General features: G+C 48.4%; 2 protein-coding genes across 3 annotated transcripts in view; one reads left to right on the top strand and one right to left on the bottom strand.

Moving 5' to 3' along the window:
- SLC45A2 (solute carrier family 45 member 2) overlaps positions 1–8,837 on the top strand; it is a 41,150-nt gene extending 32,313 nt beyond the window's left edge. Inside the window, exons 6-7 of one of the 2 annotated variants that reach the window (XM_089908747.1) lie at positions 4,265–4,479; positions 6,901–8,837. In XM_089908747.1, the coding sequence (XP_089764873.1) occupies positions 4,265–4,479; positions 6,901–7,125 (440 nt within the window). In that variant the 3' untranslated portion in view covers positions 7,126–8,837. The remainder of the gene's footprint in view (positions 1–4,264; positions 4,480–6,900) is intronic. The other variant, XM_022599694.3, reaches the window with a different exon arrangement.
- A 4,520-nt stretch (positions 8,838–13,357) lies between these two features.
- RXFP3 (relaxin family peptide receptor 3) lies at positions 13,358–15,001 on the bottom strand. The gene is given in 3 exon segments (XM_089908746.1): positions 13,358–13,702; positions 13,705–14,318; positions 14,320–15,001. Coding segments are annotated over 3 exon segments (1,362 nt in total). The 5' UTR covers positions 14,949–15,001; the 3' UTR covers positions 13,358–13,583.
- Positions 15,002–20,433: the final 5,432 nt, after the last annotated feature.

Below are 20,433 nucleotides of genomic sequence, written 5' to 3'. Positions count from 1 at the left end.
GATGGCAGATTCTTGATAAATATATATGGAGGTCAGGAAAAACTATTTCCTTAGAAAGGACCGCATCAAGTAGCCCTTTCCCTAGTGAATTCTGGGTATCATTTTCCTCAGTGATTACTTTGTACTTGCAGTCAGTGGGATCCTGATCAAAATACTTTGGAAAGTAACAGGAAATCTTGTAAACAATATGGTGAAGTATTGGATGGATGAGGGGTAGCCACGGCCAAGATTATTGATTAACGCTAGGTCTGTGTTCTGCTGGAACAAGGGCATCGGTAGCGTTTCATAGATGTGCTTATCAGTCTTGACAGAAAATGAGGGATGGTTAACATGCTAGGTGACAAAATGAACATATAAAATAACTTAAGCTCAGATGGGCGGGTATGTTACAGGGCCGCTCTTCCAGATTGAGAACAACAGCTTACCTTCTCAGACGCCAGCTTTCCATGGGGTCTGGAGTCTATTAACCCCCCCCCCTTGGCTAAGATTACCTGTGAGGACACTGTAAACAAAGGGATTTCTGGGATTGGTTTTAAATAAGTCCAAACGGATGTACTCCAACTCTAGGGCATCACACAGGCTTGTTTTGTGCTTGCTAATTTGTTTGGAAGTCTCCAAGTGCTGTACACACTGAATTAAGTAAAAACTCTGGCCTATAAAACGTATGCAGGTCCCCCATTTGGAGTGGAAATCTGAGAGCTTCTCTAGCATTGTGGGGAGAATAGCCGGTCCCCAGGGCAGACCTCCAGGCTTTGGACAGGCCCAGGGGACAGCAGGGGTATGGCCGAGGTTGGGGGGGAGGCGTTGGGGACAATCCCTGTTACCATTCTCAGGGGCATCATTCTGTCACTGAACCGTGCTTCTTGTGGGGATGGAGGCTGAATATATATAATGACCCCTAGTCTGGCATTTAGCCCTTTGCTCAGCCAGAGCGCAGTGGGAAACCTGCTTCGAGATCAAGAAAAATCTCTTCAAAGTATAGCACAATTGGGAAAAGGGGACCTAACATAAGCATATTCATGAGCCCAATAATCATAAAACCATAAAACTCATTACTTTCAAATTTATGGTAACCAAATAGTGGTGGCTTCAAGCTTACATTTCCTCAGCAAACCCATTTTCCCCCCCTTAGAGTGTACGAATTAAGAAAACTCCAGGGTGCTTGCTTCGGCAGCACATATACTAAAAGGAAAGAAAAAGAAAAGAAAACTCCAGGAGGACGATTTCAACTACCTAGAATCAGGGAGTGTTAGACTGAAAGGATTTAATAAATTATCCATCTCAATCCCTTTGTGCTTTCAAGAGGTGGGGGGAATATTTACTACTATTCTCATTCTTGTAAGAGGAAAACATTTTTCTAAAAGTCATTAGTATTTGAATTTTGTGTCAAGTTTAACTTGTTTTCCTCAAAAAAATCCCTTCTAGGGACCCTTCCATTAGTCTAGTCTGAGTTCCTGTATGAATTTCATGGCATTTGAAAATTCAAAAGCATGTTATTTTTTAGAGCCTTTCCAGTTAAAATCCCTGTGTATAAAGAACACCTACTATTTGAATAATTTTCCAAAGTTATATTAATGCATAAATCTATGGGATCCCTATCACTGTGAATTAGAACTAAAATTTTCTTTATAAAATACCAACCAGCCCTACCCAAGGATCTTCAGGGGCTCTCGTGCCCATAAGATAGAGTAAAAGTCCTGATCTTGGCACTCCGGGATTCACAGTTTGGCCGGGCTCACACTTGGACCTTTGTCACTCCCACGCAGGAACTCCTCCAATGACCCACTGCACAGACGTTCTCACCTCTGTGTATTTGCTTTTGGTTTCTTCCACCTGAACTGCTGTTTCTACCTCCCGACCCAGACCCAACGCCAATATGTCCCTCTCTGTGCAATCTTTCAAGTCTTTCCCTCTGCACTCCAACCCACTCTGGGTAGAATCAATCATTTCCCTCAATTCCAGAGCACACCAGATAACCCTGTATTCTGGACTCATCACCTAACATCAGGCGCAGACCCAGAATTTCTATCCAGACAGAGCTTAGCAGTGTTATCTGGCTGCTGGGCGGGGCATGGGGAATGGTGATAAGGGACTTGTTTTTAAGCTCCTTTGCACAGCAGGCACACTTAGATCAATGAGTATAGCCACGCTGAGTACTGAAATATAGCCAATTGTTCATATCATACACTACTATCCATAGCTGGGGCTTAAACCAATCATTTCCCTACAATCCTAAGGAGAAGTACAGTATGAGTTGGCGTCAGACCCAGCAGAGGACAAGTCAACTTGGCCCTTAAACTTATTGCTTTCTCTTTATGAATAAAGCATTCTTTGCTAGACTTTCCATCTTCGTAGTGAAGTTAGTTATGTTTCCAAATATCTCTTTATCCTCTTTTGCCTCCTTCCTGGCGGGCCTATACACTTAGTGAGAGCATTTCCCTAATGAATACTGATGGTTATCTTTTAGGTACTGAGACAACTTAGATTACGTTTTCCACATAAATGTAATCATTAAGCAAACAGAAACTGACCTAAATTTATACTGCTTTTATTCTCAACCTTGACAACAGCCCTCCAAGCATGGCATGAATTTAATAGAGGAAGCACTGTTGCCCATTTAACATTTTCAGAATTCCATAATTGATACAAATGTAATACATAATTGATACAAATGTAATAAATATTAGGTTTCTTGTCTATGCAATGTAAATCCAATAATTATTTGAATAGATATGGAAAATTTCACTCTTGAATAGGCACATTTCTAGTATCTATCATTTGTGTATCCCCTGGGTCCATGTGTTCCAGTAGAATGGGGCAGAGGAAAGATAAGGAAAGTACGGATTAAAAGCCATTTGCAGCAACATGGGTGTACCTAGAGATTGTCATACTGAGTGAAGTAAGTCAGACAAAGAGAAATATCGTATGATATCACTTATATGTGGAATCCAAAAAAAAAATGATACAAATGAACTTATTTACAAAATGGAAACAGACTCACAGACTTAGAGAAAGAACTTATGGTTGCCGGGGGGGGGGGAAGGGGGAGGGGGGAGGGATAGTTAGGGAGTTTGGGATTGACATGTATTATGTAACAACCTAAATGGGAAAATAATTTGAGAAAGAATAGATACATGTATATGTATAACTGAATCACTTTGCTGTACACCTGAAACTAACACAACATTGTTAATCAACTATACTCCAATATAAAATAAAAAGTAAAAAAAAAATAACCAATTAAAAAAGGAAGATAAAGGTTTTTTTTAGGGATTTTCCCTACTGTGGTGGAAAACATAGTAAAATGTTTTAAAGCTGAATTTCCAATTTAAAAAAATGAGCTCTACCATGAGTTCTTTATGAGCAAGCCAAGTTTACCCGCTGGGAGGGGACCCCAGTTAAAAGTCAACCATATTCAGCAAACTCTGTATTTATTGAAGTAATGATAGCCACCATTAACTGGATGTCTTCTGTGTGCTTGGCGCTGGGCTGGGTGATTTCCTAGACGTTTTACTTCATTTGATCCTGATAACAACCACCAAGAAGGGTTTTATTAGTTCCATTTTCTGATGAGGAAACTGAGGTTTTGAGAAGTTGTGGAACTTGCCCATAGAGGGTGAAGGCGCCAGCGAGGGGGAGGTGTCCGGTGCAGCAGGACCCCCTGACCAGCCTGGGAAGGGCTGGCAAGGCAGGGAGAGCATCTACAGGTGATGTATGTTCTTTACTTCCTTCTCAGGTTGTGCAGATGGCATTCAGGTGGGGCAAAGAAACTGAACGAGCTGGATCATTCTGTGCAATCTGGTTGTGTTAATTTCCTCCAGCCTGACTTTGGGCTGTGGGGCTAATAGAGACCTGGATTGTCATTTTGGTCTTGTTAGGCTAGATCTCTGTGAATCGGAAAGATACCCGGTTTTCTTCCATGGCTTGCTGCCCCAGGGTCCCATAACCAAGGCGGGCTTTTCAATCGCCTCTTTTGCATCCCGTTGCTATTCAGCTCCCCAGTACACAGTGCCTGGTCCTTCCCTGCAGAAAAGAAAATCGACCCAGCAAGGCAATCTCCAGCTCTTCTTTACACAAAGGATTCAAAACTTATTCCAAAAGCCAGCTGTTTTCAAGCACAGATAAGGAGGTTCTTCTGTTCCTGACTCAGTGTTAAAGGAAGGCCAAAAAAAGTGAATCTTCAAAAGGAAAGGTTGTCTGAAATTATGAGATGATGTGAGGCACTGCCAGCTGTAATTTCTCCCTCTCTTCTCCCCACACACAGACTTTCAGAAAGCTTTGGTTCCCTACATCGGATTAAAGGGTCTTTACTTCATGGGGTATTTGCTGTTTGGCCTGGGGACGGGCGTCATCGGGCTCTTCCCGAATGTCTACTCCAGCCTGGTCATGTGCACCTTGTTTGGCGTGATGTCCAGCACCCTGTACACCGTGCCTTTTAACCTCCTCACCGCGTACCACCGTGAGCAGCAGGAAGAGCAGGTGTGTTGTTGAACCTCTGCACCGAGTGACGTCCAGACTCACCGGGAGGCTGGGGGAGCTTGCTAGGAAAATGTAGAGCAGAGCTGGAGAACAGGGCTTCTTGAAACAGCAGCACTAAGATGTCCAGCCAGATGTAACGATGGTCTAGCCAAGGCCTGACCACTTTCCCAGCCCACCCCCTCCTTACTCTGAAACCCTGTGCACCTGGGAGCAGTCGGGCAGGTACCATTACTCCCATTAGTCAGATTAGGAAAGGTGAGGTTGGTAATGCTGAGAAACCAGCCCACAATCACACAGAGACAAAACGAGGGAAACGCTGGGCTCATGACATGTCCAGCGTACCTGCAGTGCTTCTGGATGCCACAACGAGGGCCCAGGCCCTCAACCACTGCAGAGGTGCCTGGTGCAATTTCCGGGAGTTACTGGTTGAGCAACGTTTTCCTTGGAAGTCCGGGTTTTGGTAAGTCATGCCCTGTGTGCAGGGAGGAAAGCTGGTCGCAGGTGGTCATCTCACCAGCTGCCTCAAGGGAGGCCCGCCCCATCTCCATCTCGGAACTCAAGCCAGAGGGCAAGACCCATGCTGCGCTAAAAAAGCACTAGGGTCGGTATTTCTGCTCTAAGATTACCATGTTTTCTTATCCAGATATGCAACTTTTCCCCCTGAAAATAGGCTTACGTTTCTTTAACTGTAAAAGTTAAAGAGATGGCTATTAGCTTAATGCATCACAGTAGGAAACAGCAAAAACGCTGAACACGCGTCCATGTGACCGCAGCGCTGGCCTTCTTTTTCATCATTTGATCTGGTAAACACAGCAGGAGAGAGTTGCACCAGGTGTTAAAACCTTTTAAACAAGAGTTGTAGCTGTCCTCTTCCCTGGCAGACATGGTCACTAATGTTTCAGTGCATGGCAGGTGCTCTGCTGCTAAAGAGACAGCTATCATAAAGAACTATCCCTCCAAGAGGGAGTTGGATGGTACTAGGCCCAAAACACAGAGGCTTGGGACTCAGAGAACCCTGGATTCAAATCCTGCCCCCCTGATTTTGACAGCTATGTGACACTGGGGATCTTATTCATTTATTTATTAAATATCACTCAAAATGAGCTCACGTTTAGATGGGGTAATACAATCACGTGGTTCAACAGCCACAGTGATATACGTGTACGTGTGCATCATGTAGCTCCCGCCTACCCCTCCCTCCACTCTTTCCCTGTCCTCGCCTCCCCACCCTGGGCTCCTACATGTAACCACTCTCGTCAGGTCTTTGTCTATTTTTCCAGCATCTTTTAATGAAAATCCAGCGATTATGAATCTGTTTTCTTATTTTCCCTTTCTTATTCAAAGGATAATGTGCGTTTTCCTGCACGATGATTTTTTCTCATTTAATAGTATAGGAATTATCATTCAAACTCTCAGAGCCTTAGTTTTCCGATCAATGAAGTGGGAATGACACACCCACCTTAGAGAGCTGTCGGAAAATTAAATGAAACCAGATAGTGCAGGTAATCTGCCTAGCATAATGCCTACCTGGCACCTGGCAAAGACTCAGAAAATGGTAGCATTATTGTTATCACGGGGCCAATGATTACGATACGTGCATCTAGGGAGGTGGTAAGAACGGAATGAAGTAAGGTATGTGAAAGAGCCTTGCACAAGGCCTCGCACATATATGATACCCAATAAATGGCAATGTTATCAACCAGTTCCGACCAAATATCAAACTAATCTTAATATTAAACTAATCTTAATCTACTAAGCAAGAAGCAACCATATTTTGAAAGGTTGAATTGCTTTTTTATGTTGCTACCCCTACACATATCTGTGATTCAACATCCTTCTAAAAATGTTTGAACTGTAACCACTAGGGAAGAGAAGGAATGGGAGATTTACTGAGCTTCTACTGCATTGTATTTATTGACTTATTGATTTATTGAAGAGATAATTTTGCGTTCTTAACCATTGAACTCCCATGGGTGTGAACGGTGGAATTTAAGACTTTGTGGCAGGTGGGGAAGAGCGGTGCAGGAAGGGGGGTGGAGCTTGAATCAGGAGTTGATAAACTGTCTTCTTGGCCGAACGTGGTCTGCCACCTGCTTTTCTGTACAGTCTGTCGTGTACAGGCACGACAGGAATTCTAGGAATTCTCTGACAATTTTAAAATGATTTTTAAAACATCAGTGGAAGGATAATATTTGTGACAGGGGAAACTTACATGAGATTCAAATACCCGTGTCATAGAATTCTGTTGGAAGGCCACCTTGTTTACGTTCTGCGGCTGCTTTTGCACTGCAACTGAGATCGACAGCCCACAAGCTGCAAGTATTTATTACCTGGCTTTTTATAGAAGAAGTTTGCTTGCTGCCTTCTGCGCTGAAGGACAGTCGGTGCAGATCAAACGCTGTTCCTGTGCTTCCCTTGCAGAGGCAGCAGGCCCGGTGCGGGGGCCCGGACGGCAGCGTGAGAGGGCAGGGCGTGGACTGCGCCGCCCTCACCTGCATGGTGCAGCTGGCTCAGATCCTGGTTGGAGGCGGCCTGGGCCTTCTGGTCAACATGGCCGGGAGCGTCATCGTCGTGGTGATCACAGCCTCTGCGGTGTCACTGATCGGCTGTTGTTTTGTGGCTCTCTTTGTTAGATATATGGATTAGGTCAATAAAGAGACATCGTTCCTAACCCCAGACACAGTGGAGCGCACGGCAGGAGATGGATCTTTTCCTTAGCTCTGCACTGTTTGTATCTGCCCATTGGATGCCGCGTGTTACGACTTCCGCTGCGGTGATCTGCCCGCTCCTCGCTCTCAGCCAGCCCTCTGCACATCCGGTTCCCTATTTCAGGCATCATTTGTCTTAGGAGAGACTGGGCTATGCCTCCATTCACTGGGGGCAAATGGCAAGTGTGGGTGACGGCACCTCCCCGGGCCTTTCTCCCTCCGTCTCAGTGCAGCGGAATGGAGAGGCAGGGTCTGTTTTCCACAGGGCATTTCAGGCCTTGATGAAACCTGAGAAGCAGACTAGCACGTCCCTGTGATGCTGGGATTTATGCTGTGATGTGATTTTTTTTAAAACCTGGTGTCCATGTATAGTTGGCGGGGGGGAATAATATTTTTCGTCAAATTCACTGTAACTCAAAATATTGCCAATGATTTATTTAAAGATATTAATTCACTCATCTTTAATTCATATTTAACTCGCTCATAATTAATTCATGCTAATTTATAATATCCCTGACAAGTCTGCTTGAACATCTCATGCTGGAGGATTTACTACTTTTGAAACAGCTCATCTTATTGACACAGTAAAAATCTTTCTCTCCAGTCTGCACTTTTGTTCCAGCCGCTGGAGTCTCTATGGAAGCCTTTCAAAGAACTGCCTTCCATTTCTCTTCTCCAAGTGAAGCCGTTTTCTCAGCCAGAGGTCAGCATGGTTTAATAGAGAGACCATGAGCTTTAGAGCCGGGCTGGTTTGGGATCCTGGCTTTGCTGCTCCCCATCAAACTACAGACCCACCCAAGCCACACTCGTTCATCTGCACATTTGGGGTAATAATTCCTACCCCAGAGAGTTGCGACCATTTGTAATACGTTAACACTTACGGAGTGCTTACCACCATTCTCAGCGTTTAACCTGTGTTAACACAGCAATCTTGAGAGAGGCTGCTGTTACTGATCTCCATTTTACAGATGAGGAAACTGAGGCAGAGAGGCATTACAGAACTCGTCTGAAGCTACACAACTCCTAAGTGGCAGAGCTGGGCCTCGACCCCAGGCACTCCGGCTCTGCTGTTTCCGGTAAGAGCAGCGCTTGGGCTGACAGTTGGTCTCTGCACTAGAAAAATGACAGCCATTGTCACTATTTTTGAAGGCTCACCGTCCTGCTCTCCCAGACCTCGATCCTTCCATCCCCAGCCTTTCATAAGTGTTTGTCTGAATAACACCGGATGTGCCTGAGTGGTGCGGAATGATTTGCCCCCATGTTTTTACAAGTTAAAAAAAATGTTTGTGGTTCTTCCTCCTGCCTCATCTTAGAGTCTGATAGCGTAGTCGTTGCCTCAGGTGAATTTCTAGCTTATCAAAACCTCCCATGTTCGAAGGGTATTTGGAGAAAGGAAACGAGCTGCTCTGAGGACAGGAACGTGGGGATTTGGGCTGTTCTCTGGTTTTTCTCCTGTGTAGCAGGATGGATGGTTTGGTAGAGTGGCCAGGCCCCTGCAGTGTCAGCTCATTTGGGGGTAGGGGTTCCGAGAAGAGGAACCGTGCGCTGGGGGTTCTTTGGGTTCTCTTTCGCAAAACTGCTGGGGGCACAAGGGGCGCAGGCCCACTCCCAACTTCTGCTTTCCGGGGCCCGGGGTGAGAACGCTGATGAAGGCCCATCCCTCCTCCCCCCACCCTTAGCCCCACCCAGCACTGTGAGGGCCCTTGTGTGCACCTGGGCAGCTGCACACCCACAGCCTTCCCAACCCCTCCAGCCTCTACCACACCTGCAAACAGCCGCCCTCAGCCTCCCCTCGCACCTAAGTGTGCAGAGGCTCAGCGGTGTCGTTCACCTTCCGAAGGACAGGACCCCCGGAGCCCTTGTAGACTCAGGGCCACTCAGATGGGGAATTCTGACGTCTTGGGTACCGGAGCATAATCTAGAAGGTGTGGGTGTGGAGTTCAGGCTCCAGGCGGCTCTGGATTCCTTGCCATGTGGGAAGGGGTACAGGTGGGAGGGGAGGACAGAGCAGTGCCCTCTAATAATCAGAGCCAGGGCAGGGGTCCTGGCTGCCCGGGTCTGAGGGGAGTACCAAAGAGTACCAGCCGAAGGGCGGGGCCAGATCCACTGTCACCGCGTGGCAGCCCCCCTCTCCTTCCCAGTTGCTGCAGTGGTCTCAGGCTGGGGCTGTAATTTCTCACATTCACTCTCCTTTCACCACCTGTGGGCTTCCAGGCTGCTGCAGTTCTCTTGGTTGCCTCCGTTTTGTTTTACGAACCTGATCTCTGCTGCTCTTGGGTCGTGGCTGGGGCAGTGCTAGCGTGTGTGGGGCGGCACATCGGGGGCACCCCTGTGGATCTGGGCACTTCTGGTTCGTGTGTGGGGGTGGGTGGGGGGGGAAGGAAGGCAGCGACTTACACCGCAGCGGTCGCCCCTTCCTGCCTCCTGCAAAACACGCAGCTTGCTTATCCGGCAGCAGGCTCTCTGGGCTCCCACAGTTCATCCCGTTTTCTCCAGATTAATTTTTTCCAGACCGGGCTGAGCTTTCTCCTCAGAGCTGACCGTGCTGTTGCTTCACTTATCAACCTCTGAGCCCTGCTTTCCTCCTCTCCGCAGCGGGACTTATTTTCTGGCCCCCAGTCGGGTCCCCCTGCCTTCTACTAGTGTATTCGCTCCCAAATGAAGTTACCACATTCACATGCAAAAATATTCCATCTTCCCCAGTCTTCCTTCCTCCCTCTCCGCCTCACGTTATCCATCTGAGCACAGCAGGGTCATGACTGACTTAGAGGAGTGACCGGGGAGAACACCTGCACCCAACCCCACAGTGTGGGTGAAGCCAGGGCTTCCAGGACCCCACGTGACACAGCACCCAGCATTACGAAAGAAACAGCACCCAGCCGCCTCTCCTGCTTCACCTACCTCTTCTTGACCTCTGCAAGCTGTGGAAATGGAATTATGTGCTGAGTTCAGTGTTTATTTCCTGATCATTTCTCCAAGGACTGCTCAGGTGATTAAAGATTTTGAAATGAATGACTGGGTGAGCTGGGAGGGTGACCTACAGCTGAGGGTCCTCTTACCTGGACCCCCAAGAAGTCAAGAGTGGTCATCTCTGACCAACCACAGGGCATCAGGGCCTGGTCTTTATTACAGGGGAAGCTCTTTTCAGATGGAACACTGGATGGGTTATGGGATGAAGAAGGGAGCTAGAGCACACAGCCTCTCTCTCTCTCTCTCTCTCTCTCACACACACACACACACACACACACACAGAGTCACACTCAAATGTTCAAATACTTTACTCCCTTAACTTCATTGAAGTTTGAATGAGTGAATAGAATCCAGTTTCAAAAGCCTTTAACCACCTTTGGGAACCTAAGTACTTGTTCTTAGTGTACCAATGACATATCCTCTCTGAGACAAAAATGTCTCATTCCCAGACAAATAAAGCAAGTATAGGGATATCTACATTCTTCACAGAAATCCTAGGAAACCCTGCAGGAGAAAGGGAAGCCACACGGCTTTGCTTCCCTCCCCCACCATGCACCTGGCATTCCAACCTCAAAGCCTTCCATCACTGCATTTCCTCAGCCTCAGACACCCTCTCTATGTGCCCACTCCCCCGTCTCACCTGCCAGATCTGCCCATCTAAAGTGTACCTATATTCCTAGGTCCATCTCAAATACTGCTTTGGCCAGGAAGTCTCTGATCCCCCAGGAGAATCAAGCTTTCCATCCCTGTGTTCCTATAGATAGCACTTTCTTTTAGTCCTTACTATGACATTCAACTCACTGTCCCATGACTCATTTGCCTTGTGTACATGGCGCTGTCCCCTTCTAAATGTCAGGAATGTGTTTGTGATCCCAGCGCTCAGGATAGAGCTAGGCACACAACACGCATTCAAAAAATAAATTGCTGATGTCCACTGGATTTGACCATTTCCTTGTTGATGCTTTTGTCCTTGTGACAGACAGAAATCTTGGTCTTTGCTCCCTCTAGCCGTGTTCTCAGGAGTCCTCGGGTTTGGGTGGGGACGAGGTGACTCGTTTCATAGAGTTTTTTCACGAAGTCCTTGCCCCCAGCCCCTTCTGTTTTTCTGGTGCCCAGAGGCACACACTTCAACATATTTCCCCCAAAATCCTGGGCTACCCACACATTATTTTATCGTCAAAATTGAAAAGGCAAGTTGCTTTAATAAAGAGAATCTCTCTGTAAATGTCTAATACCAGCGTTACACATAGATACACTACCATGCTACTCTTTGTTCTTTGTGGGTGTTTACTTGTTCATTTATTTTGTATTTTGGAGACAAGGAGGGCTTACAGTTCAGTTTTTATTAGCCCATTGGTCCTCAATATCAATATCAGTAAGTTTTCTTTCTAAAGGGCAAAGAGAGACTGATTTGACTACTTTTAAAGAAAAGCATTTTTCTGTTTTCTGAAAAAGGTAACTCCTCAAGGCTACTCAAGATTGAGGACGTTAGGCAGCTTTGGTTTTTGTGGCAAGGCCTGAGTGTTTGCACTGTGTGTGTTAACAGAAAGCAGGGCCAGGGACGCTGGGGCCGTGCAGTTCCCATTTGGAGCCTTAAATCTCAGACGCTACTGGGAATTTCCAACAAAATCACAAAACGATTGACAGTTCCAGAGGCTATTTAAGCAGACATGTTTGTATAATGATTATTTATGGTATTAAAATAAGCACACCGGTAGATGCCTACATTACCTGTTTTTTGATCCCAAACTAGGTCGCCAAAGAGAACAACCGTAGCACCTCGGTCAAAACTGGCAGCTGGATGGGTAGATTGTTCGATCCCCACTCTGAGCAGCCTCAAGAAAGGACTACTGTACCGTGACCAGAACAGAATTGTTATGAGAAATGTGTCACCCTTCAGATGGTCCCATACACTGGGGCTTAAGGAAGGATTCATCACGCATGTCAACGTGCTGAGCACTCCTTAGAATGAATGGAACTTGGTTAAGGTAGAGTCCTATGGGGATTCTGATTCCCTGCCTTCTCTCCTCAATGTTATGAACAATAAGAAACCCCACACCTGAAATCCTGGCGATCCCCTCAAAACAGACTCTCGGCACTCTTTTCCCTTAAGGACAGATTTTACCAGAGTCTCCCATTCCCCTTCCCACCCCACAACTCCCCCTTGAAAGATCAGACTCCAGCTTCCAGGAATTTGGGTTTCAGGAACCACATTTCTACAGCATCTCTTAATCTTCCATCTAAGCCAACGAAAAACGCGGCCGAAAGATCCCCCTACTCGCTGGCCCAGAGCCTCAATCAAACCGGCATTCCGATTGCCAAAGAGTGAAGGGGGAGAGGCTGCAGAGGAGTCCCCAGTCCCAGTAGCCTGTCTACTCAGACCTGTTCAAGTTGCTCCTGGGCACAGCTCACTTGCAGCGCGCAGATCCGAACGCAAGGAGTGTCTCCAGGTACCCACACGGCTCTCAGGGGAACCCAGACGCCCAGCTTCCAGCGCGCGGCGCAGTCGCTGCTGGGGGACCCAGAGAGCCCCCTGTCTCCTTTAGGGGTCGTAGCCTGAAGAGGTCTCTCTATTCAGCCCCTCGAACTACACTGCGTCCGCTCCCTCCCGCAGAGACTCCACTCCCCCGCGAAGGGGCTCTCACACGCACGCCGGAGGGTTTTGGTCTCGGCGACCTATGAGCGCAGAGGCCATGCAGGGTCTCAGTCGGGCTCCGCGTGTGTCCGCTCTCCCCATCCCAAGTGACAAACCATACGCATCACGGGAGGTGGCTCTCTCGCGGTGCATTTCTCCTGAGGGCGGAACAAGATTGTCACTCCTTCTTCTAACTCCGAAGAAGTTTCTTGGTCCCATACTCTAGGCTCTCCGCTCAGCCAAGCAGCAAATCAGGCCTTCGCGCCCGGGCAGTCCCGGAGCCAAGGTGCAAAGGTTTTGTGAGTGGCTTACCCGACTGGATGCACCTTGAGGACCCTTTCAAAAGCTGGGGCGGGGGTGGGTAGTCGCTGGAATAAGTGCGCTCAGTTGTCTGCGCACCACTTGGCTGAGGCCCTCTTCCTTGTCCCCGAACTGCTTTACATTCCTGATGCCTTTCTCGGCTTCTGGGCGCCCCACACAGCCCAGCGGTGACAGCATAAGGAGAGGAAGGGGTGTGTGTGGAGACAAGGGGGACGGAGGCTGGTGGCTTGGTCCATTGAGGCTGGTCTCGGCCACTTTGCCACCTTCCTCTCTCCACCTGGGTTCGCAGCCTCCCCTCTCCGGAGAAGGTCCCCTGGCCACTTCGTAGGCTGCTCTTTTGTGTTTCTCTCTCTCCTCGTCCCTCCTACCTCTTGATCCGGGGGCCCCCAGCATCCCCTAATCCGCTCTACTCCTTTCCGCCGAGGGAAGGCCACTTGGCAGTTCCTGCGTACCCCGGGCCTCAGCCTGCGTCAGTAGGCGGAGCTGCTGGGCAGCAGGTCGTAGCGCTCCTCGCTGTAGACCACCACGCCGGGCGGAGAGTAGAGCATGTCGGGCTCCGCGGCCTGGTGGAGAGGCGCCAGGGCCTGCCGGCCTGGTCCCCGGGCTCCGGCTTGGTGGCGGCTGCGAACGGGCGCATGCTAGTGAGAGAAGGCGACGCGAGGCGCCGCAGTAGATTCTCGAGCGCATTGCGGAACTCGCGGCGCACGAGGCAGTAGAGGATGGGCTTGAGGCAGCTGTTGGAGTGCGCCAGGCACACGCTCACCGGGAGCGCGTACACCTGGCACAGGAAGTACTCTTGGCTGAAGGGCACCGCGTTGAACTTGATGAGGATGTTCCAGGTGGTGAGTGCCTGGTTAGGCAACCAGCACAGGAAGAAGGATAGGACCACGACGGTCACTGATTTGGTGGCCTTGGAGCGTCTCCGGGCGCTGGCTCTGGCCAGGCCTCCCCCGGCTGCTGCGGCTCCTACTTCGGTCCCTGCCACGCGGTGGTCGGAGATGAAGCGCACCAGCAGCAGACAGCGCAGGCTGATGATGCCCAGCGGCGGCAAGAAGCCCAGCAGCACCTTCTGCAAGTGGTAGAGGCCCAGCTAGGACTGCCTGTCGCGGCCTAGCAACTTGTCCGGGAAGCGCACCAGGCACAACTCCTCGCGCATCACCTTGATCGTGGTGGAGAAGATGGCTTTGGGCAGCGAGGCCAGCGCAGATCAACACGCGCAGTGCTTTGGCGGAGAAGCGGCAGCTGTCCCCCAGGCTCCGGCCGCAGCAGTCACCCCGGCCGTGCCCTAGGGTCCGGTGGCTCTTAAGAGCCAAGGCCACCGAGTGGTAGCGCGCCACGCTCGTGGAGGTGAGAAAGAAGACGCTGGCGTACATGTTCATGGACGTCACTGTGGAGACGATCTTCCACGTTGCCTTGCCAAAAGGCCATCTGAAGTCGAGGGAGTTTTCCACAGCTCAGAAGGGCAGGGTGAGCACGAACTGCATGTCCGTCAGCACCAGCTTGGTGACGAAGAGGTTGATGGAGGACTTGCGCCAGCCCTGCTTACTCTTCATCAGGTAGAGCACCAGGAGGTTGCCCGTCAGCCCCAACGCGCAAACCGCCCAGTGCACCACGCTGATGAGGATCCTCACCCGCGCCTGGGTGTCCGCGCTCTCTGCCCCGCCGCCGCCCGGGGGATGCCCTGGCGCCGCGCCGGCTGGCAACTCTAGCCCCAGCTCCCACGACAAGTCCTGGAGCTGCAGCGACGCGTTGCCGCTAGTGTTGGTCGCCTGCGGAAGGTCCGGCATCAGACTGAAGAGTTCTGCGAGCCCGTCCCCGCCAGCCACCTTATTCATGGTGGCTTTCGCGGCTGCAGCGGCCACCTGCCTGCGCAGGTGCCTCTAGGTCAGGTTTCGGGAGATAAGCCCTAAGGGAGTCCAGCTCTCCCGGGGTTCCGGCGTGCCTGGGGGTTTTCAAAGCAGCCGCGGAAGAGAGCGCCTAGGACCAGGGCGCCAGGCGCGTCCCCGGGGAGCGGAGCTTGGCCTTGGGCGCGGGAGTTGCGCGGAGCGTCTGTTCTGAAGGGGAATTCGAGAGCCTAGGAGCACAGCATCTAAGGCGAGCGGTCGGCGTCTAGAGGTTCTCCGGCCAAGGTGGCAGTCTCCGGGTCCCTACTGTAAGAGTCAGACTTTGCCCCCTGCGTTTCCCGCTGTCACTTGGTCGCTAGCGCATACCCGCCCTGCTGCTCAAGGCCGCTATTGGGGGCCCTCTCCTTCTCTTTTAAATACCTTTGTCGGTTTCCTCCGCAGTTGCGTGGACGAGGCTTCTGAACAGAGTTCTGCCTACCTCGCTCTGACTCTCTGCAGGGCTTTCGATGCTGCGCTCGCGGCTTCGCGTCTCCGTCTCTCCGCTGTTGTCAGCTCCCGGGGAATTGCCAGCAGCGTTCCCGCGAGTTGCATCCCCACCCGCCAAACCGAGGCCGCGGGCCCCCAAGGAGCCTGCGTAACCCCCGCGCCGTGAGAGGGGGCGCTTTCCGAGGTGCTGAACTTCGCCGCGCCCGCCGCGGGGGAGCGGGGAGAGGTGCGCGGCAGGAAGAGCCCAGCGGCCAATTTCCCTTTTCCTCTTCAGCTTCAAAAGGAAATGGTCGTAACCCTTTATTTTCCTATGTTGCTGGAGAAAGTAGGCTTTGATTTGCGATCGCTTTTCCTTTCTTATTCTCAAACATAACTATTAGAATTTTTTTCTTTCTCACTCCCAAATGCTCAATCTTTTGCCCATTTTTCTTTTCTTTTCTTTTCTTTTCTTTGCGGTACGCAGGCCTCTCACTGTTGTGGCCCCTCCCGTTGCGGAGCACAGGCTCCGGACGCGCAGGCTCAGCGGCCATGGCTCACGGGCCCAGCCGCTCCGCGGCATGTGGGATCTTCCCGGACCGGGGCACGGACCCGTGTCGCCTGCATCGGCAGGCGGATTCTCAACCACTGCGCCACCAGGGAAGCCCCCATTTTTCTTTTTTAAAGCAATGATAGTGGCCTCTTTTATCATGCCCAGACCTTAAATCAGAAGATGAAGGCTCTTCCTGAATACACAAACGCCAGCTCCACTTCCCCTTATTAATTAGCTGACCGCTTTAATTGGTGTCTGTGACTGTCAGGATTTTCAAAGCGTCTTCACATAACAAAACTCTGGGTTCATGTGTTGCCCTCTGCCTTGGTGTATTCTGAGAACTGAAGCGAAGCAGAGCATGTAATTGGTGCGCCGACTTCACAGACATTAGATGTTTAGCTCTCAGCCCAGAGCTCTTCAACAGATTGTTTACTCATATACAACCACACTCTACCTTGATGCAGTTGGAATAGAGGATTTCATAAGGCTGTTGTTTGGCCACCAGCCCCCTATTTCCACTACTATTATAATCAGAACTCTTAACCAGTGATTTTTTTTTTTTTTCAGACCAGTGGAAGTAAATTCTAAGGAATCTTTTAAGTTCCTTTGGGCAACGGGAACCAATATAAACCATTTGAATTACTTCTTAAATTGAAGTTTATTTAAATGCCAGATCAACCGCTCTGGTGTAAAATGTACATTTCTTAGGATAAACTTAAGAAATCTGAAATGTTTTCCTAACTGTCCGGGACTAAACTGAAACAAAAGTATCTTACGCGTAACTGTCCTCACTCTTGCAGAGCTCGTGACTTTACTTACAGAGATAAAGAGTTTGTGCCTTGAAAGCAGAGGTGATAGAAAAAGCATAGTGAAAAAGAAACCGCGGTGCCCAAAACATATGAAGGGAAACGGAAACAATCTTGATTCCAAAGCGGGAGCACAGTTCCGGAGAACACGCTTCACGGTAGTCTCTGGTCTACTCCGTTTACCCGCTAGAGGGCGCCAAGGCTTTAATCAAAACCAAAACCAAACCAAACCACTTCCTTTGAGAAGTTCTGATCTGGAGAAACTCAGCTCTGCGCGGAACCGATACACAGGTCGCTTCTGTTTACATCTCTTATCCCTGCTTTAGTAGCCTCATCTTCAAGTTTACTTTTCACTCAAATTTTTACTAGCTCTTTCTCCATCAGATTTTTATTTCTCCTTTATTTAAAAAAAGTTTAAAAACTATTTCAAGGTGCTGTTGAAAAACAAGGAAGCTTAGGGCATACCCTGAAAGCCTTTTGCCTCGGTTTCCTAGTATGTACATGGGAGGAATTGTGGTTTTCAAGTATTCTGAGGATAGGTGCTGAGCAGGTGACATCTGAGTCAGCTGGGGAGCTTGCTAAAATATAAGTTGCTGCTCTCCTCCCAGCCCCATGCGGCCACAGAGATTCTGATTCTCAGCGGAGTCAGAAAGGGGCTCAACAATCTACATTTTAAAAACATTCTTCCAGGTGATACTAATTTTCCCCCAAGTTTGGGAACATCTGGATTAACTTTTATTCCTTTTCTGTCTCTCCATGTGAAAAAATTTAAGTCCTAAAGAAATATTAATGTCCACTGGTGGTTGATCACATACTAGGATTGGAAGCAAAGGAAGAGAAGGGCGTCTCAACAGGTTTCCTTAAAATCACATTTAGGCCCAATAGTGATATTTTCTTCACGGTAGGACAGGGGGGGACCATGTGCTCCTGAGGTCTGCCAGGCCTTGAGTACTTGGCAGCAGGACTCAGATTGAGCCCCTAGGAGAGGCTCTTCCCAAGTGTGACTCCCAGAGAATGCTGCCAGAGTGCTTCCGGGCCTAGAAGGCTCTTCATTTCCAAATCTGTTCTCTGAAAATGAAGCACACGTGTGAGCAGGAATTTATAGCATCACTTAATTAAGTCTGTGTCATGGAAGGAAAAAAATCCTTTTTCAAATAAGTTCTTTTTCAGTATGACCTTAAGATATTTTAGAACATTTTTCTTAAAGGCAAGGGCCATGTTTTTCTCAACCAGCATCTAAAATATTCAAAGAGAGAGGCATATCAGTCATGGTCAAATATCATTTAGGTATACTGTTAAAATATTACCAAAATCTTACCATATAAATTCCTAACGTAAAATTTGGAAAGTTGACAATGTTGCCAAATTGTATGTTGATCCATAAGGATCAACCTTATGGAAAAATTAAAAGAGGGGCTCTTTTAGTTGGTTTTAACCCAGCTGTTACCCCTCCTCCTGCCCCATTAATCTAATTGTGTGTCAAGTTTTATTACTGAGGATCCACACTTGTCAGTCTGTTTTCCCAAGTTAGTACCTTTGCTACCCTTTCTTGTGCAAGTTCTTCCTCTATTGTCATCTCTCTCTTCCCCCACTTCAGCATATTTCGATGTTACTTACACTGTTTAATATTACTGGCAAAAGGTTACTGTCTGGGGGGAAGCTTTCTGAATTCTCCGAGAAATAGGTATTGATCTTTTCCCCTCTCAATTATCACAGAACCCTCTATCAGCACACCTCTTAAGGCATGCCTCCCTATCAAGAAGTGCTGTGGCTCTTTCTGAATATGTCTCATTTTGTTTAAGAGCGTCAGCCTGGCAGGGCAGAGCGTGTATCATCATCATTGTTGTTTGCCCTTAGTGCCGGGCTCAGACTTTTCACATGTATGGGCACAGGACACACTTCAGGACTCTGCATTCAGATGCAATCTTCCTACTAAGGCAATTCCTTCAAAGGTAACTTACAAGTTTCCCCTAAATATCTATTCCTATAGAATATCCAAGTCTAACTCCAGGGAATTGATTTATTTAAAAACCCTTTCATTTTTACCTAAGCTAGACCTCCATCTATAAAGCCACCTGCACATTAAAACCACTTAAAAATATTGATGCCCGGTGCCGACCTTACACCAATAAAATGGGAATCATTTGTTAAGAGTAAGATATGTGGTTCCATAGGGCTTATTATAAAAAATTGCAGCTCCCCTACAGCTGGACCATCCATATTTCTTTTGCCCAGAGGCACATTCAAATCTTTTAACCAATTCTTTTGCTATATACTGCGTAACTCTGGTTGAAATACTTATATTGGTATTTTATTTTTTCATTGTAGGCATTAATAGTTTACTCCCTACCATGGAAGGTGAAAGTTTAGCTTTTTTCTCACACATCCTCTCCTTCCACTTCTCCCAACGTCCTGACACCCCCCAGTTTAGTTATATTGTACTTCTGAAAGATCCGTCCCCAGCATTTTCGCTGTAATGACTATGTAAACGTTAACAACTGAGCCATATATAGTATATGATTGTTATTCTTTTCTTTCACAACTTTTTGTCTCCATTGGAGTTCATAATTATCTTTGTTACTAAGGTAGGAAAGACCAAGTAGAAGCTACTAGGACTGCTTCTACCTACCAAAATAGTAAACCAAAACCATACCACCCACCTGAAGGAATCTTGGAGGAATAAGTGTTATCATCGAGGATTTGAAAGACGCAGAGATGGAAGTGAAGCAGGAGCTATTTCCACTTAGGACAACAGGCACTGCTGCATCTTGCCCACATTTTCAGTGATCTGCTGGCTCGCTTCTTCAACGTTGGGCAGCATCTGGGATCACAGCTCCTGCAATGCCCACCAGATCTCTTCCTTCAACTTTTTTGAGTCATCGGCCAGCCACATACGCAGCTCCGTGCCAAAAGGTGTCATCTTCTCCTGCAGGCCTCTCACTGGCGATATCGGAGGCAGTGAGAGACAGACGTGGACTCAAGTTTGTTTTCAGGGGTTCCAGAAGAAGAATATTTGTTTTAAAAAGGAAGACAGGAGGGTAATATGTCTGGAGGTGGTTGAAAGTCCTCTTACTCCAGCTCCAAAGACTAGTTGGCCAACAGATTTAGGTGGGTTGTTCCAGCAGGCGAAGAGCAAAGAACCAAAGTTGACCCTGGGTGGGAGACCATGCTGGAAGGAATGGCACATGGTGAGACCAGGACGAGCAAGTGTCAGATCACACAGAGCCTAGGAGACCGTGATTGAGAGTTTGGATTTCATTCGAAACTCAAGAGCAAGCTACTGGAGGGATTTAAGTAGGTTTAGAGATGCTGTTGGTGCCCTGCCCATCTCCCCTCCTCACATGCCATTTCCCTAGTTGCCAACTTGACCTTCAGATACCAGCTCCTGTGACTCTTTCCCAGTGGGCTTTCTCTGAAGCTGCTTTGCTTGTTTGTGGGGCTGCCTATGGGTGGTGGGGACTTAATCTCCCACTCTCACCTCTCAGAGGAGCCTACAACAAATGACTGATGGAGGTTGGTGTATAGGTACCCCAGCTCCCTTGTCCCTTTGTCAGAGTAACTCTGATTATGTGTTTTAACTTATTCCCCAGAGTTTAGAGATAAGCTTTAGCTGGCAGAGTGGCAACTTGTTTGACGATACATGCTTATTGGGTTT

This window comes from Delphinapterus leucas, chromosome 3 (genome assembly GCF_059928025.1).
Source record: "Delphinapterus leucas isolate spDelLeu-1000000601 "Yukka" chromosome 3, BTC_Dleu_Yukka2, whole genome shotgun sequence".
Taxonomy (NCBI): domain Eukaryota; kingdom Metazoa; phylum Chordata; class Mammalia; order Artiodactyla; family Monodontidae; genus Delphinapterus; species Delphinapterus leucas.
The sequence above is the reverse complement of the archived record's forward strand: the minus strand, read 5'-3'. Positions and strand labels throughout refer to the sequence as shown.